Here is an 18669-nt window from a genome sequence, read left to right as displayed (position 1 = left end):
CAGCTGTTGTTAGGTGCCGTGGAGTAGGTCCCAACTCATAGTGACCTTGTGTACAACAGAATGAAACTTCTTCACATAGTCTGACTTCTCGAATTAATTGTGCAGCATATAGGTGGAATAAGTACAGCGAAAGGATACAACCCTGACACACACCTTTTCTGCCAGTTGCTATTAGTGGACTTTAATTACACATTTTTTTGGGCACATAGTAGGTGCTCAGTGCATTGTCACTCTTATAATTATTACATAAGTGGGAAATTCTTCCAGTCCTCTGACGTGAAAACCCATAACCAAAGGGTAATGCCCAGTTACAGCAGAAGTCCTCACTGGCCAGGACTGTGTTCACCCAAGGCGGCTCACTTGTGTTCCTTTTCTTGAAGAGGGCGCCAAACTTGCATAAGCCTCAGGCCCCACAAAATTTGGATCTGCCCACACGTGTAGGGGCGGGGAACCCCCTCCTTCGGTGGGAACCTGTGTTGATGCCTCTCTCTGCCATTCCAGATGCCACATAGTGCAGAATTACTTCTGTACCCCCAGTCCATGGGACTCACAGCAATTTCCAGCGTGATCTGAGGTCTGGGTGGCATAGATGTTGGTGTCCCCTACTAACCTAACAAGTGGCCGTTCAGACCCACTCGGGGGCACATCAGAAGAAAGGCCTGTCAATCTGCTTCCACTGAGCTTACAGCCAAGAAACCCTATGAAACAGTTCTACTCTATCACGCGGGGTCACCGCGAGTCGGAACAGACAGCAACAGATTTAGGTCTCGTTGGGTTTACGGCATAGAAACTGCCCTCCGTTGTCCTACTTCAGATCTAAGCTCAGCCAGATGTCAGAAAAGAATGCAGAAGCTCATGACCAGGCAAGCAAAGGCCACCCCAGTTCAGGGTCGTTGCCTTCCCATCCCAGTACCCATTTGCCCTAGAGGTAGACCGAGAGGCCCCAGGGGACACTCCCTGTAGCACTCTTGGGATCCGCCCTCCAGTGGGTAGCAGTCCTTCCGAGGCCTCCATGAAGCCAGGCCCACTGAGGTTATGTGTCCACCAGCATGCTGTGTGGCCTGTTACAGCTGTCTCTCATCCTGCTTTCCCCTTGTGTGACCAAAGGGTATGTGGCGTCCATCATGGGCAGAAGGAGACCCTTGCCAAGGATCCATGCACGGAACCAGAAGCTTCGGGCACAAGCAGAGCGCCAGGCAGTGAACTTTGTGGTTCAAGGTACCGTGAGCCCCCTTACAGCCTGGGAGGTGCAGCTGGTGGCTGGTCTGCTGCCCACCTGCTCCTTTCCCCCACGGTCTCGCCTCCATTTTCCTCCAATTTTTAGCAACTTCAGGGCTGGGCCTAGTCCACCAGATGGTTGTGATGAGAGGGGTCCCTGGTGATGCAAATGGTTAAGCACTGGACTACTAACCAGAAAGTTGGCGGTTGGAACCCACCAGAGGTACCTCAGAAGAAAGGCCTGCTGACCTGGTTCTGAAAGGTCACAGCCACTAAAAACATTGTGGAGCACAGTTCTACTCTGAAACACGTGGAGGTTGTCGTGAGTCAGAATCAGCTCAGTGGCAACTGGTTTTTAGTTTTGTCTTATTGCCATGATATTTCTTACAGTGAACCTTCCCCCAGAGAACGCCTGGGCCCTCGCTGGTCCTCCGTGCCGTTAGCATCAGGCGGCGTCAATGAAATCAGGCCCAGCCTGTGGCAAGGACTCGGTGCCTGGTCATCTTATAATCATGACATCGATCCCAAGAGTCTGGCCGAAGCTATGCTACCCTTGCATCTATAAACGGGAAACTGGGGCTTCGAAATTTTACCTAGCCACCCTAGAGCCAGGCCTGGAAACTCAGCCCTCAGTGCTCGTCCTGGGTACCCTCCCTCACCCCCTGCATGCCTCACAGGTGTGAGACCTCCAGAATCAGGCACCCACCACCCAGCAATCCTCCAATGCCCCCCAGAAGAAAAGAGGCAGCTGGTGAATTGGGCATGTGTCGTTTGCCTCCAGTTATGAAAACTCTGCAATCACCATCAGCCAGAGGCTCAGAAAGTTCAACAGCCCCTGTCTCTGCATGAAGGCAATGTGAGAGAGGACGGGGACAGCAGGCTGCTACCAAGTGCATGCCATGTGCTGCACTCGTCCTGAGGCCTTGCCAGCACGGCCTCACCCGTAGATCACAGATGGAGAATCCAAGCACCAAGGGCTCAGCCAAGGCTCCATGCTCAGAGTGCCACCTGCCCCCCAGAGCGGTGTCCTGTGGAGACCACTTAACAGTGAGAGTGGTCTCACCAAGCCCAGGGACCCTGCAGACACAGCCACAGAGGACTGGACTAGGAAGGAGGACACTGGGCATGAGCCACAGTAGCTGTGCAGGGAGGCAGACCAGGCACCTGCTGCCCGTTCACCGAGCTCGGCCTCGGGGGCCCTACTTGGAAAATGGGAGGGATGAGGAGGAAGAAAGCTAGTGGGAAGGGTCAGCGAGGATCTGATCCAGCCTCTCAGTGTGACAACCCAGAACACGTACCGAGGACACAGCTCTCCCATTCTGAGACTTCTAACCTCAGTGTGGTTCTCACCTAGGAAGCAGTTGTTGAGTCACATCACGAAGGTCAAGGTGGTGCTCAAGCTATTTTAGGGAGAGTCCTTTCAAAAGAATTAAACAAAAGCAAAATATCCCCTTCTAGAAGTTCACCAGGATGCTTGGCCAGAGAACCCAGCCCTTAATGGTCCTTCACTGCCCAGCTAGGCTGCCTCACTCAGGGACTGTCCTCTGAACGAGGGAACCATCACCATATGTCTCACAGACACCTGCTGGGCACCTATCCAGGGCGGCCCTGAGCCAGGTGCCAGAGGAGCATGGTGAGTTGGCCCAAAAGGCCGCTGCATGGAGGGGCTGTCACAGCAACTGGTCCTGCCCATACTAGGTTCTCTACCCCAGCACCCTCTGTCTTGTCTCCCCAGCCATTCACTTTTCCTACAGCAGCAGCGTTACTGACCCTTTGTCTCTTAGACAGACTCCACCAACCCGATGGGGTTTAACCTCTGGAGTCCCCCAACACCCCTTTCTGGGCTCAGAAGGCTCTCCCTGTGCCTCGTGGGCTGGCTATGACACTGTCAAGAACTCCAGAGCCCTGTGTGGCCTAGACATGTTCGTGGGGCACCCCAGCACCCCAAGGGACCCCAGCCCAGGCTGCACTTACTCCAGAAATGCCAACTCCACTCAACCTCTGCGGCTCCTCCTTTGGAAACGTCTGCTATCTCTTTAGGCAGAGTCTTTACAAAGGAAAAGAAGAGAAAAAGATTGCTGAAATCACAGACTAACAGGCTTGGTGGTGAAGTGAACACCGAGGGCCAGAAGCAAAGCAGAAAGTTTGTGAGCCACTGGCAGGAACGCCAGCAGCCAGAGATGGCCCCAGCCCCTGAGGGCGAGCCGGCCTGGCTCCTGGTTCCTTCTCTGTCTCCCCTCTAGCAGGAAACTAGGTAGCTTCAGAAATCATGGTACAAGAAGATGCTTCTCGATACTTCAGGTTCGTGCCTTGCTTTTTACTGAAAGGAGCACTTGCCCTTTTTATCACAGGATCCAATGCTGTATGGTTTTTGGCTGTTTCTAAATTCAAAAGGTTGTGCACCCAGCGCCAAAGGCGTCTCCAGGAAAGCAAGCACAGGCAGGCACGCATGGGCAGAGGTAGACTATTCTACCGTCTTCAACCCCTGACCTTCTAGCCCCAACTTTCTGTCGCGGGCACCAAGTTTCTGCCACGGGCCCGACCTTCTGTCGCAGGCACCAACCTTCTGCCATGGGCCCCAAACTTCTGCCACAGGTACCAACCTTTTGCCGTAGACACCAACCTTCTGCCATGGGCACCAAACTTCTGCCACAAACCCCAACCTTCTGTCACAGGCACCAACCTTCTGCCACCTGCTCCAAGCCTCTGCCACAGGCTCCAGGCTCCAGGCTCCTGCAGTAGACACCAGTCTCCTGCTGCGTGCTTGTACCATGCTGGAAAGCTTGCAGTGAGTTGCAGACTTTAGAAGGAAATATTTTGTCTAAAATCAGTCACATAACTTTCTAGTCACAGTGAAAGTCACTGTCGCAAAGCTAAATTTGCTTCTCTGCTGCCCGGTAGGAGGGAGGACTCAAGTTGTTGGCAGCCCCCAGGAGCCCCTGGCCTCCAGCCCTCAGCCCTAGAGGGTTCACATGGGCCTGAGACCCTTCACAGCTCTGAGACAGAGGGTCCGGGTGAGCTTTGTCCCTTTCAGGTCTAGCATTCCTGCCATGCTCATGGCCTCCTAAGAGTGTGAGACAAAGCAAGTCAAGTGTCCGGGGAAGGCCACCTCACAGTGGAGGGCAGTGATCCACGGACCAAGAATTTTTACTTTTTCATTAGACTCAAGACCCATGAACAGTCAAAGCAAATTTAAAGACTCCAGTAGAACTGTGAATTTCCAGTGTGCTTCCCCATTGTCAGAGCCAGTCACTGAGACGCGACTGCATGCCAGGCACGGAGAGTGGCTCGCTGGCGGAGTCTTCAACACAGTGTCGGGGACCACATGGCTGGCCATCAATGTAACTTTATCCCCCTACCATCCTGAGAGGTTGCTATCCAGCCCTGTTACACATGGGTAAGCTGAGGCCCAAAGAGATGAAAAGGCTGTGCAGCTGGCAGGTTGAGGGAACTGGATTTGCGCCCAAGTCTACCTGACCCCACAGCCATGCTCTGTCATTCTGTTAGCCAGTGTGGTGGGCAGAATTCTAAATGGCCCCCAAGATTCCACCCCCTGGTGTGAACACCCCAGATAATCATCTCCCCTTGAGTGTGGGCAAAACCCGTGACTATGGTAGGATATCACTCCTCTGATTTTGTGTCAAATGGCAAAAGGGGTGTTGCAGATGTAATTACGGTCCCTAATCAGTTGCCGTTGAGTTAACAAAGAGGAAGGTTATCCTGGGTGGACCTGACCTAATCAGGTAAGCCCTTTAAAAGAATGTTAGGATTCAAAGCAGTAGCAGATACCCTCCTGCTAACTTTAAAACCACAAACTGCGAGTTGGGGAGGGGCCTTGTGGCAAGGACCTGAGGGCGGCCTCTAGGACCTGAGAGGTCCCCAGCCAGGAGCAGCCAAGTAAAGGGGGGCCTCAGTCATTAGACCACAAGGAAATGAATTCTGCCAACAACCTGAGGACATGTGGAAGTGTATCTTCCCTAGTCAGATTTTCACTTGAGGCTACAGCCAGCCAACACCCTGAGTTCAGCCTTGTGAAGCCCTGAGCAAAGGACCCAGCTAAAACGTGCCCGACTCCTGCCCCACAGAAACTGTGAGATGATGAACGTGCGTTATTCTAGGCCCCTAAGTGTGTGGCCATGTGTTATGCAGACTAGGACATTGAGACCGCCAGCCTCCCCTGCTTCAGGGCCCTGAGCCTCACACTGTTCATGAGCAGAGCCTTCTGTGCCCCACAGGCTCAGCCGCCGACCTCTGCAAGCTGGCCATGATCCACATCTTCGCTGCGGTGGCCTGTTCTCCCACCCTGACGGCCAGGTCAGTGCACAACGTGGTCAGCCTGCCCAGGGCCTTTGGCCCAGCCTGGTTACCTGACTTAACCACGGATTGGGGGAATTCACTCATGTCCTCGGAGTGGATTGTCTGTGACCGCCCCAAGCGTAATGCCCTCTGTTTCCATCTGCAGAATCTTCTCTGTAAATGCCCAGCACCCTCCACTGGGCCCCAATAAACTGACCCCCTCGAGCCTGACCTCCACCCAGGAGTCAGGACATACCTTTCCTTCCGAAGCTCTCAGGCTGTGCGAGGAGGGCCAGTGGGACCCACTCACAGCAGGCATACTGTGGCCAGTAGCCGTTTCACCAGCTTGGGACAATCGAGGTCTGTCTGAAGACTCGTATCACTGTGCCCCTTCGCCTAGTGCAGAAATGCCGCCTCCCTGGGCCTTCCTCCTCAGCAGTCCCTGCGGCATACACGTGGCTGCCCACCCTGAGGCGGATGGACTCAGCTGCCCCTGCGGGTGGTGCACTGAGGACCCTGAAGCACACTGCCCCAGTTCTCCTCTCCACTGTTCCATCCACCAAAGCCACGTGCTGTGTGGGACGGTAGGTTCCTGCTCTCCCAGAGCTGACATTCCAACACACCTCTGTCAGGGGCCCCACCACAGTTGCCGGAGCTACAGCCCTACACCCGCCCCTTGAAACAGTGTTCTCAGCTCTCTCTCTCTGCCTCACGCTCAGTCACAACTAGGACCTGAGGTCCTGGTTGGCTGCAGGTGGCCAGTCAGGGCTCCTCCTCTCCTGGGGGCAGGGCAGGGGCTCTCCTCATGAATCCCCAGGACCTTGCTAGACCCCACAACAGTCTCACCCCCTCTCTCCCAGAAGGCCTTGAATCCCCATTCATATTTTCTCACCCCCACCCTAGGGACCCTCAAGTTCTTTCTTCAGTTGGGTGGAGAAGGGGCCTGTCCCTTCAGCGAGCACTTCCCAGGTGGTCCAGTGTTCTAGTGGTGGGTGTGGGGGGCAGCTCCTCTTGATTATATGATGGGAAGCCCACAGCATCCCACACCTCAATGGGCATGTCCCTGCCCACTGCCTCAAATCCTTATGGGGTACAGGCAGCCTCAGGATGTCACCAGCGTGGAGGCAGGCTGGATGCAGTGACTCTTACCTGTTGCAGCCTTCTCCATTGGCATGCCAATCTGAAGAGAGAAGGCCCTGGAGGCTACGGCACACATCCCAGCCTAGCTGGACACGGGTGCTTCACCTGTGGTCACAGGTTGTCCCAGCAGAGCCAGTGGACAAAGTATGGAGCATTGAACCCTGGCCCACGTGTTCCCTTCCTTTCCCCTGGGTAGGGGACACCCCAGCTCCTGCGATGTGTTGGATGGAGTAAAGACCTGCCATCTGCTCCCCTGGTGGGAGGCCTCTGGGAGGGAAGCACGCTTGGCACAGGGGAGTTGGTGTGGATGCTTACTCTTAGACAGAACTTAAAATAGTGACCCATCAGCTGGTGGGTGAGGGGCTCCCCTGTAACAGCCAGCCTTCACCAGGCCTCTGGCTTCTAGAAGGGGCAAGGCCTTGGCTCTGGCTGGGAGCACTGGCTGATGACCTGGCCAGGGATTTGCTGGGATGGTCAGAAGAGGCCGTTTGTGAGGGAGGTAGCCCAGGCACCTCACAGTCTTTTTTGTTGTCATTGTTGTTGTTAGGAGGTGGGCAGGTGGGAGGGATGGTTGTGCAATTTTGCAGTTGCCCAATGGGGGGCGCCGCTGGGAGGCTGCACCCCAGTTTTGCCTCCTGCCATGCCATGTGGGGTCCCAGAAGCCAGGCAGGGCAGGACCTGGTGAGTGCTTGGCCGGAACACGGGAGGGCCTTACTGCAGGACACAGGTGACACTCACCGGGGTCCAGGACTGGGTCCTTCTGGAGCCTTCGCTGGACATCCGGACCTGAGGCTGCCTCAGACATGACAGCAATCCTTCTGAAAGCAGAGCTTTAACAATTTTTATTCACTGGGGAATTGAATGACTCAGCTCATTTTTCTATCGTCAGCTCTTTACTGCCTTTAGGAAACGCTCTTCATAACAAAATACGTCGTGCTATCTTCGAAAACAAAGCAGATTCATGTGGGACACTGGGGCGTTCCATACTGTGCGTTTTGTAACCTCGGTTTGTTCTTCCGGGAGTCATGTAGAAGGTTGTGGGTAGGATCTAAAAGGAGCAGAAACCGGCTGAGTGTGAGCTTGTATCTGTGCCCGAAGTGGAGTGAGTGAAACGCAGTCACCAGAAAGGACACGGCCCACGGCCATATGAGGGAGCAAGTGCCTCCAGGGAATCACCTGGCGGCCCACCCCATGCCTGTGAGGGCTGGGACCACACAGTAGCCTGCACTCGCCGCCCACAGTCCCTGGGATGGGCAGTGCCACTCACTGAGCCTCTAGGTCCTGATCCTGAAGAGTCTGAGGAGGCCAGGCCCAGATTAGGGGGTCGGGACAGGCCCCTGACCAGAGCGGGAGGTCAGGACAGGCCTCTGACCGGAGCTGGAGGCGAGGCAGTCCCCTGACCGGAGCCGGAGGTTGGGACAGGCCCCTGACCACAGCTGGAGGCCAGGCAGACCCCTGACTGCAGAGCGAGGTCGGGGTGGGCCCTGCTCCTTTGCCGTGGGTGACAGAACAGCACCGCGCAGGGAAGAGTGGGGTCAGCAGGTCACCATAGTGGGGGGGGTGCTCTGACCTCTCCCACCACCTTGATGTGCAGCATCACCCAAAGGGCAGGCCTGTGTGCCAGGCCCAGAAGGGGCACCATAAGGACCCCTTCTCAGTGCCTTGGTGACCTTTGAGATGGGCAGGACTTGGATCTTCCAAGATGAAGGCAAGGCCATGCTGACTGGCGGGGTGGGCAGGGGTCCTGCTCTGAGAGTGGGGAGACACGAGGCTGGAAAGGCCAGCTGCATCCATGTGGAGGGCTGTCCAGGGATGCTCTGTGGCGGGTCCACCAGAGACTGAACCAGGGGCTGACAAGCCCAGAGCTGCACCCTGCCTTCATCTGGATTGGCGGGGGGGTGACACTGGGGCGGGCCACACTACTGTGCTAGACCAGGCAGGAGGACATGGGGCTGACCTGGGGAGGAGCTCGGGGCAGGTGACGGGCCTGACAAGGGTGGGCACTGGAGGGCAGGGCCAATGGGCCAGGCAGGGAACTTTGGAGGGGCGAGAGTGGGACGAGGAGAGGCATCTCCAGGACAGGAGCCTGGGGCCCGTAGCCAAGACAGCAGACCTTGGTGAAACCCCCTAGGTGGCAGGGCTGGCACTGCACTCATCTTTGGCACGTGGCCATCACCTGGTGCCCAGCCCACTTTGTGGCCACAGTGAGTGCGTGGACAGAGTACAAAGAAGGGACTGTGCTAAGAAGCATGCCCTGAAGGAAGGACAGCCAAGGTGGCCACTTAGGAGACAGCAGGTTTAGAGGGAACCCTACTGGGCTGAGGGCTAGTCGAAGGCACTTAAATGGTCATCAGGGCCACCGCATTGGCCAGCTCGGCATGATGGACTCAGCACCGCTAAGGTGGGAACAGACACAGTGACCTATAGCTCTGACCTGGACATCGATGCCCCAGGCCTTTTGTGTGTCGGCATGGAATTCTGCACATGCCACAAGCATATAGCTGGGCCAACCGGACACCTTACCATCCAGGGAGACACCAGGAAGGGAGTGAAGTGTCAGCATGACCCCCAGAGACAAGGGACCTGAGCAAGCTGCAGGAGGAGCCATGGGCACAGTGCTCAGGCGAGGTGGTCAGCGGAGGAAAATGATTCTATCCGCATCAGGCAGCCTCTTCAGGCAAAGGCCAGGGGATGAGCTGCGACCCCATGCAGGCCTCTGCCCAGCACGGCACAGCTTCCGACCGCACCACAGCTCCCCTGAGCAGAAACGAGGGCAGGGTGCCAGGCTGAGCAGATCTGCGTGTCACATCGACCTTCAGCACTGGGCATGACAACTCCTGGGGAGCAGCTGGAATTGAGCTGGGGCCACCGGGCAAGTCACAGACAGGGACAAAGTGAGGAGCAAGGGTCCTATGCCACCTCAGCCAGGCCCTCTGGAGGAATGTTCCCCTGTGGGAGCAAGGGTCCTATGTTCCCCCGTGGGAGCAAGGGTCCTATGCCACCTCAGCCAGGCCCTCCGGAGGACACAGTGGCCTTGTCCATGGACCCCTTTCTGGAGCAGGGGCAGGAAGTGACCTCATCATCAGCCCCTTCCAGGAAAAGGAGGGGTTCCAAGACCCTTGGACTCATGGCCTCCCAGCAGGGACATCCTCCGTTTCTCCTGGTTTACTGCAGCCCACTTTTCAATCAGGTGGGCTGTGTGTCCCCTGCTGTGCGTGTGATGCGTAAGTGACTAACAGTTTTAAACTATTCTTAGATCCTTGCCACAACAGCAGCTCAGAATTTCACAATGTAATTTCAAGAAGTGTGAGAACTGTTTCTTCTAAATCTGGAAGAAGTTACAAGTGCCTATTCTGAGGTTTCTGTCCATTTGAAAATTCATCACCTTGGGAGCCAAAAATTCCTCCAGAAGTTGGAAGTTTAAGAAAGTAAAAGGTCTTTGCCACCAGCCTGGCCTCTGCCATCACCCCTCCGGGTCAGATGGGAAGGGCAGTGCCCTGCAGAGGCTCGCATTTCACCATCCCACAAGAAGTCCAGGGCCAGGCAGCTGCTGACTTGATTCAGAGCTTCAGGACAACGGTCCCCCTGGCTCCCTGGCCCTTCCCCTCTTTGTGGCATGAATGAGATGTTGCTCCAGCCATCACAATGCCTTCCAGGCAAAAGAAGGAAAAAGCAGTTGATGGTCAATGGGGTGCCTGGTTCCCAACCTGGTCAACCCTTCCCAGAAGGTAAGGGGATAACCTCATGGGCCACCCCACCTGCAAGGGGGCCTGGGAAGTGTCGTTTGTGGCTAGGGCCCTGCCCCACCTCCACCCCACCCAACAACAAAGGGCCTGACATGAGGAGAAAGGAAGAACAGCCACTGTAAGTCTCTGCCACCAAGCCCAGCACATAGATTCTGGAGTCCAAGTCTTCTGAAAGTACTGGCACAACTCGTCTTCATGGTATGAAGAGGTGGCCCCTCCACCAGCCAAGCTCGTCATCACGGACCTTGGCACAGCCCCATGTACCCCTTCCTGGTAGCCTCTGGGCCACAGCCCGCCATGCAGGACGAGGGGCCTGGAGTTGTGGGGTGAGTGCTGTCTTCTTCCTGCACTCCCACCTGTGGGACAGGCAGCAGAGGTGACCAGAGAACCGGACATGTCCCTGCCCTGACAGCTTCATCCAGGAGGAAGACAGGATCACACAAACAGCAGAGGACACAGGGCCACCTCTGACACCCACCGTCCTCCCCGCTGGGCTCCAGGCCCTTGTGGCCCCCCACGTATACAGAGTGAGCTACCTTCGTGCACCCCCTGGCAGTGCTGCTGGGGCCGGGCCTGCCACAGTAGGGCCTCCCCACCAAGGAGCACGCTGTGCCATCATTGCCCTGGCTCAGAAACCGACTAGGACACCACCTCCCAAAGAGCACGCGCACGCGGGGGCATGCCTCTGACCTCGGCCTGCAGATGGCTTGTTAGCCAACATGAAGCTTTATGAGCTGGTCGTTTGAATGTCCCATTGCTCCATCCCTGCCCAGTGCACACGCTGGCCATCAGCCAGGAGACCCCTCACCACGTGGGCAGGGCGTCTTCACCCATGTCTCCTTGCCCAGCGTCCACACAGAGCACATGCCTCCACCTCCCCATCCCAGAAGCCAGAGCATCAGGGTCCAGGTTGGCTGAGGGGGGTCCCGTGAAAGGACTGCTTTCAACGGATGAGGGCTGCCCAGAGTGCCCAGGGAGCAGGTACCAGGACCCAGCAGCCCTGGAATGGTGGCCGCAAGGACTGGAACTCAGCCACCGCCACACCGAAGCCCAACCCAAGTGAGCAGGAAGCCCACACCCAGCCTCTCTCCTGCCGCCTCACTGGGCGGGACCCAGAGGACAGGGAGCAAGCTGGTATTTCCCACAGAGCTCAGCCCCACGCATAGACCCTGGCAGAGGAGGGCAGAGGGTTGCTCCTGGCGGGGAACATCTGCCTGGTCATCTAAGGGACTGTAACTTCACAAGATGAGCCTGCCCAGGCATAGATTGCAGTCTCAACCCATGGCTGTCAGTGGGGAAAGCAGGTGGGATTGGGAGGCAGGGTTGGGGTATGTGTGCTCGGAGAAGCACCAAGCGCAGGGCCTGGCCGGGGCCGTCCCAGATGTCCTCTGTGGGGGGACAGCATGGGGAGTTAGGGGCATTTTTTTGTTTTCATTTTAGAATTTCTTCGTACTTTTCAGATGTATTAAATGAGTTATTTATTTCCCTGACTTAGAAAAGTAAATGTTTACAAAGCACCTGTCCCTCCCATCAGCCTCCCTAAGCTGCTATTCGGAGTGTGGGTGCCCCAGCTTCCTCAGGGCCTTTTGCCTCCTCCCTCCCCAATGGCAGACCCCCTTCCTTCCTGTTCCCTCCACCAGCCACACCCCCCAAGGGTTCAAGGGGATCCTCCCAGCTCAGACTCCCCCAGACACACGGCCTGCAGCATCCTCACCACATTGCTCGCCATCCTGCTCCTCTCTGGTCGTGTTCCTTTGCCCCTGAGCCGTGTGCTCTCCCGCGTCCTCCAGCCTGCTCTCCCGGCCCCTACCCCAGGTGACAGTGAGGTGGCCCAGGCAGCTGTGCCTACCAAGCTCAGAAATCCTCACCCACCTGCTGAGCAGAGACAGGGCAAAGACCTCTGGGCCCCCTGTACCAGGATATGCCACGTCCACATGTGCCCCCACTCTCGGAACCCCGTGGTCACCTCCCCACCTGCGTGTCTTTCAGGTTGGTTGCCCAAATTCACGACGAGCTGCTGTTTGAGGTGGAAGACCCACAGGTCCCCGAGTTTGCAGGTTAGCCCAGAGCGACGCAGCATGACCAGTGGCAGGCAGCGCCATCCATCTGTCCATCCATGTGCGACACAATGCCATCCTGCGTGCAGCCACCCCATGCTGACTGAGGGTGGTATGAGCAGAGCTGTGACTCACAGGGTGTTCCGGGCAGTGAGGGCTGGGAGGCCGGGGCGGGGCCACAGAGGGCAGGGCAGGCTGGCCAAGCACGGGGCTGGGAGGAGAGTGCCTGGTGGGCACTGGGGTGTCCAGCCAGGCACGAACAAGCCATGGCTGCCCTCCCCTGGCCTGGCCACCCCTGTGAGCCCCAGGGAGCCTTGGCACCCAGTAAGTGGGCACAGCAGCACTTTTGGAAACAATGAACCAGAAACAAATCCATCCTGGGGACCACTGGACAGCAGGACATGTGCTCGGTTGCTTCCCCAGTCCCTCAGAAGTCTTCTTAACAAGCGTTACACTCCCCTCGGTTCCTCGAGCAGCCTCGACACCCACTGGGCAGTGAGGAGTGGCACCTGTCCCTCCAGGCCCTTCCCTGCCAGCCTGGCAGCTTCCTCAGGCAGAGGCACCACCTGGCACTACCCTTTGGGAGCCGTCCGGCCCAACTCAACACTGCTGGGGACTGTGGGCCCAGGAGAACTAGGGACAGGGAAATGGGCAGGGCTGGGGTAGGACACCCAGGCTGAAGCCTCTGCAGCTGCCAGGACCAGGGTCCCCCGGCTGTGTGGGTAAAGGCAGGGTGGGTGACCTCAGGGAGAGCACAGGGCTGTTGCTCAGACCCCCCACCGCCCCTCAGCTATGGTCATGCAGTTAGCATAAGGAGAGACAGAGGAGGACCTGGCTTTACAGTTCCCCTCGGGCCGTCCCACTCTCCCCACCAACCTCCCTGCTCCGCAGAAAGAACCTGGGACACCCTGCAGCTCCCCAGGCCCTGCTTGCAGGGGACCCCCTGCCACAAGCGGGCAGGAGTAGGGATGGAAACAAGGCAGCCCAGGCCAGTCCCTGGGCATTTCTGTCGCAATTCCTGTACTGAAGTGTCAAATAACAAAAAGGGTGGAATTGAAGTATTCTTATCAAAAGGGTGCAGGAATTCAGAGCAAACTTCTGGTCCTGCCCCGACCTGGGCAGCTCCCCTTCCCAGGGCCCTGAGCTCAGCTGCCCGGGATAAATCAGGCCCGATACAAGGCCAACCACCAGTGCCTCAAAGCTGCACCCTCAGGGCTGACCTTTGTGTCAAACTCCACAGCAGGTGGACAAAGGCCCCTGTGCACCCTCGACCCCTGCCCTCTCCTAGCCCCCACGCAGTAGCCAGGCAGGTGGGCAGTGTGGGTGCAGAGCCTTCCAGACTAAAGAGCTGGAGGCGTGGAGGGATGACCCGGCCCCTGACAGGGTGAACCCCAGAGGGTGAGGGGTGAGGCAGCTGAAAGACAGGTGGTAGCTGGAGAGAGTGGGCCGAGCAGGCCTGAGGCCCTCCAGCACGGTCCTGGCCCCAGAACCCACAGATGGGGGCAGGTGGGAGTGTCGCCCCCAATGCCCTAGGCAGTAGACACGGCCGGTGGGAGCTGGAGTCAGCTGCAGGACAGTCCAGGGACTCCATGTGGGGCTGCAGCCACCAGACCACGTGGCTGGGGTGTCCCTGGGACACCAGGAGATAGCTAGGGAGTCTTGGGCATGACAGGCTGGAAGTCCTCTGCAGCCAGGGGGGCCTCGGGTGGAGCATGGGCCCCCCTCAGTGCCTGGCGCCCACTGTGGTCTGAAGCAGCCTCTCTGCTCTCCGTTTGCTCCAGCTCTTGTGAGGGCCACCATGGAGTCCTTGCAGCACGTCCAGGCTCTGGAGCTGCGGCTGCAGGTGAGCCACCCACCTCGGCTGGCACAACCAGAGCTCCCTGGGTGGGGGCAAGGGAAGAGGCAGCTCCCCAGGGCAGGAGGGGGCATGGAAGGAGGGCATGACCCCAGCCCTGTGCACTGGGGGACTGAGGCCCTGTCCCATCCTCTCCAGACCCTTCCTCCACCCCACTTCCTCCCCACCGAGGAGCCAAGTGGGCCCCCTGGGAGGAAGTCTTGGCCATTCATCTGGCAAGAAACCACAGTAGGTGGCCTTGCCTTCTCCCATCACCCAGGAGCCCCCACCCTTGGCCACCCAGCTCTGGCTTAACCCTCAGTGGGGCTGTAGGCATTCATCCCCTTGAGGCTTGGCGGAGGAGTGCTCACACCTCCTCCTGGCACCAGCGACACCTGCCCTTCCAGCACACCCCAGGGCGTGCCTGACCCAGGTCCTTGCACCTGCTCCTCCCGCCTGCTGGTCACCACTTTCCAGAGCCCTGGGGTCTTCCCTGGCGAGCATCACCACCCACACTCTCTCTAGCTCCCCTCAGAGATGGGGGGGAGGAAGGGCCCCAGGTGGTGAGCACAGGTCACCATGCATGCGTCTCTCCCACCACAGGCACCCTGCCTGGCATGGTCCTGCAGGCCTGCTTGCTGGCACAGAGCCCTGGCAGGTGGGGGCCTTCAGCCAAGGTCGAGGCTGATGACTGGGGGGTAGACGTAGGTGCATGTCTGCCCATTACTGGGCAAGTCTCTGCATGTGTGCAAACGCGTGTCCACGTGTGTGTGCATGTGCACGCATACACGTACTCATGTGTATGGGTGTGTTGCACTGTGCATGTGTGTGCATATGTGTTCACATGTGTGCATGTGCACATATGCGTGTGTGCATGTGCGCATGTATGAGTTGTGCAGATGTGTTTGTGTGATGTGTGTGCATTTGTGCACATATGTGTACATGCATTTACTTATGTATGTTGACGTGTGTGCACCTTCCTCTGTGTGTCTGGGCTATGGCTATCTCTAACCATGTAGATGCTGGGTGTGGGTTTCTTTCTGGGCCCAGGTCTCTGGCCTCAGGCTCTGCAGACCTCTTCCACAGGCCTGGAACCTGCGCCCAACAGGCAGGCCTGGCCCCGGCCCAGGCTCACCTCTGGCCATACCTGCAGGTGCCTCTGAGGGTAAGCTTGAGCGCCGGCCATGAGTGGGGCTGCCTGGCCCCCCTGCAGGAGGCCCTGGGCCCAGCTCCACGGCTCCCCCTACACCACAGCGAGTCTCCAAGCAACAGCCTGGACGCTGCTGCCAGGTCCCTGGGCAGCACCTACCACGGGAACACGCATTTTTCACCTTCATTTCGCCCGTAGCCCCAGGCAACAGAGGGACTGAAGAACTGGTTTCCACCAGCCCGTTCAGCAGCCTTTCCCAAGGTCATGGGAACTGCTTCCTGCGGCTCCCAGACTGGAGCCCCTGGCATGGCCACATTAACCCCCCAAGCGGGGTGGCTGGTCACCCCAGTAAAGCTCTTACAAAGGCTGTCCCGCCCTTGCCTGAGTGGATTCTTTATATAATGCTTGGCCACTGGACCAGCACACCAGCGCCCCAGACCCAGCATGGCCCTGTAGGGAGGGGTCATTCTTGCTCAGCAACAGCCCCCTGCACAGCGAGGGGCCCCAGGAGCTGCCAGCCGCCTGCTCGGCCCAGCAGCGCCCTCGCTGCCTGCAGTCTCGGCCTCCTGCGTCCACAGCCCCACAGGCAGGCCCTGCACTGAGCCAGAGAACAGAACCTCCTGCAGGCAGGAGCCACAGCACGGCTCATCCCCAGCCCCTGAAGGAACCGAGGGCCTTGGCCACAGGCTCCCGAGGACGGGCACCGCCCCCACTGGGCTCTCCCCTGAGAGCATGCCCCCAGAGCAGTTCTTCCATCTCCCCCAGCGCCATCAGAGGCCCGCGCTGCCCCAGTACCCCACTCCCTGCACACCGTAACCATTCTTATGCATGACAGCCTCACCACCAGCCCCACGGGACCCCACGGCATACCTCCTTCACACCTGGTAGCAGCCAGGGAAGCTTTGTGTGGCGGGGAAACTGAGGCACAGCAAGGCCAAGCCACTGGTACAGTGCACGTGTCTAGTGGGACGCCAAGCCCACGCCCTAACTGTGGCTCTACCACCTCTGTGGTGACCAGTTCAGAACCATGTCAACTTGCAGACCTGCTGGGATTCAGACACTTGCCCTGCGCCCAAGGGTCCTGCTCCCCCAGGAGTTGGGCTGCCTGTGCACCTCCTTATGTAGGTCTGGGCTCTGAGTGCTGTCTCTCAGTGGGAATCCTGGGGGCTGACCAAGAGTCACCAGGTCCGAGGCCCATTCACATTGGGTGGGCACGTCAGTGCGCCCAGACGCAGCACTCTTGGGTCTGGGCAATGGCCCACACCACTCCTGGGCATATGGGCACATCAACACCTTTTTTCTTTCAGAGAAAAATGTTTCACGCACCACTTTCTTTACAGACCACAGTGGGAACAGCAGCGTCTTTTCGGGGTGACTTGGGGTTATCTCACTGATCCTGTCAGGGACCTCACTGTCGTGTTCTTGGGGCTCTCAGAGAGTCCGTCTCTCATCCCTTCTTTATTCAGCAAACTCCATGGACAGCTGCTGTGTGCCCAGGACTGGCATGGGGTCAGGCGTCAGTCTAACCCAGAGCCTGGCCTCTCTGCTGGCTGTCCCAGCTTCAGGGAGCACCTTTACCTCCTGCTGGACCTGGGAGCCGAGGGAACCGTGCAGAAAGCATGCACCCCGGCTTCTCCCAGAAGGCTGGTGCTCACACGGGCTTCATGGTGTGTGCTGAGTTCTGGATGGCTGGGCCTGGCTGCTGTGTGACAGCACCTTCCAGGAGTTAGAAACTGGCCAGGAACTGCTGCTGGGCCGTTCCGTGCCACCGTAGTACAGGTTGGCCTGCCCCATGGATGTGTGCATGTGTGTGTGTTCCTGTGCATGCACACGTGTGTGCGCGTAGGTGTGTGTGCGCATAGGTGCATAGGTGTGTGTGCATGTGCGTAGGTGCGTAGGTGTGTGTACTGTGTAAGTGCATGTCTACATGTGTGTTTGGTGTGTACATGTGCATTCATGTGTGTACATTATGCATGTGTTCATGCATGTGTGTATGTGTGCTCATGTGTATACGTGTACACATGTGGGTGTGCATTCATGTGTGTATACGCATGTGGGGGCATGCATGTGTGTTCATGTGTGTACATGTATATGCATGTGTGGGTGTGCACATATGCATGTCCATGCACGTGTGCACATTTGCATGTGTGTATAGGTACAAGTGTGGGAACGGGTTTGTGTGCACCTGAGAGGACAGCCAGGGACAGGGAGCACAAGTGCTCGCTGCACAGCCCCGAGGGCAGGAGGAGGTTGGGGCCCAGGATCTGAGGCGTCCTGGGGCAGGCAGCAGAGGTGGGTGGCCACAGGTGGCTGTCCAGCTCACCAGAGAGGCAGAGGGCAGTGAATCGGGTGAATGTGGGGTCTGTCAGGAAGGGACAATGACATGGGGGCACAGAGTACAGGCAGGACGGGGCCGTGAGGGCGGGGAGCTGGGGGCCTCACCCGAGCTCTCAGGCACAGTGAGGGTCCATGTGGACAGAACCCTGCCTCTCAGACCCACCACAGGGAGGAGTCTCCATGCCAGCCGTGCTGACAGGGACCTGTTGGCCCGCCACAGCGAGCTTCCTCCGGGGCCTGCTCTCATCCTCCTGTGCCCATACCCTGTTCCAGGCTTCCGGCAGGAGCCCGGAATCTGACCCAGCTCACTCCTCTGTGCTGTCCCTCCCCGGGATGCGGTCTGCCTGTGGGAGCAGCCAGAAGGAGCCGCACTTCTTTGGACTCAGGTAACAAACAGCTGCCAGCTGGTGAAATGTCTGGAAACCAGTGTTTGTGAGGCAGAAGCCTGACGAGGAGCTGAGTCCTGGTCTGTCTGAAAAGGGCTCCTGGCCCCAGGGCCCAGTCCTGCTACCACACAGGGTGTCGGCTGCTTTGCTGGGGGGCGGGAGCGGGGGCACAGCGTGTCTGCCACAGGGCAGAAACGAGGCTTGTTTGGACATCAGCTTCCAAGGCCGATTGTTGTCTTAAGTGAGATGTTCCGTCTACGCCTAAGAGTAATCACGCCTCTGAGGCGTCTGGGGCCTCTAGCTGACAGAACGCAAAGAAACATCACAGCTCATCTCTGCCCCCTCAATCTCCTCCCTCCCCTGAGCCCCAGCTGGTGGCCACCCCACCCAGCCATGAGGAAGCAGAGCCCGGAGACCCCAGCCTCAGACACCCACCTCGTCCTGGTCCGCTGGGACACACAGCAGGGGCCAGGAGCTCCATGTGGCTTCGGACAGAGCAAGAATG

At 58.1% G+C, this 18669-nt stretch overlaps 1 protein-coding gene across 1 annotated transcript in view; it reads left to right on the top strand.

Moving 5' to 3' along the window:
- POLN (DNA polymerase nu) overlaps window positions 1–15866 on the top strand; it is a 236393-nt gene extending 220527 nt beyond the window's left edge. Inside the window, exons 20-24 of the mRNA XM_003411340.3 lie at window positions 1108–1218; window positions 5454–5532; window positions 12390–12457; window positions 14239–14300; window positions 15445–15866. Coding sequence (XP_003411388.3) covers window positions 1108–1218; window positions 5454–5532; window positions 12390–12457; window positions 14239–14300; window positions 15445–15639 — 515 coding nt within the window. The 3' untranslated portion in view covers window positions 15640–15866. The remainder of the gene's footprint in view (window positions 1–1107; window positions 1219–5453; window positions 5533–12389; window positions 12458–14238; window positions 14301–15444) is intronic.
- Window positions 15867–18669: the final 2803 nt, after the last annotated feature.

The sequence above is a fragment of the Loxodonta africana genome, chromosome 5, assembly GCF_030014295.1.
Source record: "Loxodonta africana isolate mLoxAfr1 chromosome 5, mLoxAfr1.hap2, whole genome shotgun sequence".
Classification (NCBI taxonomy): Eukaryota; Metazoa; Chordata; class Mammalia; order Proboscidea; family Elephantidae; genus Loxodonta; species Loxodonta africana.
This window is presented reverse-complemented; position numbering and strand designations above follow the sequence as displayed.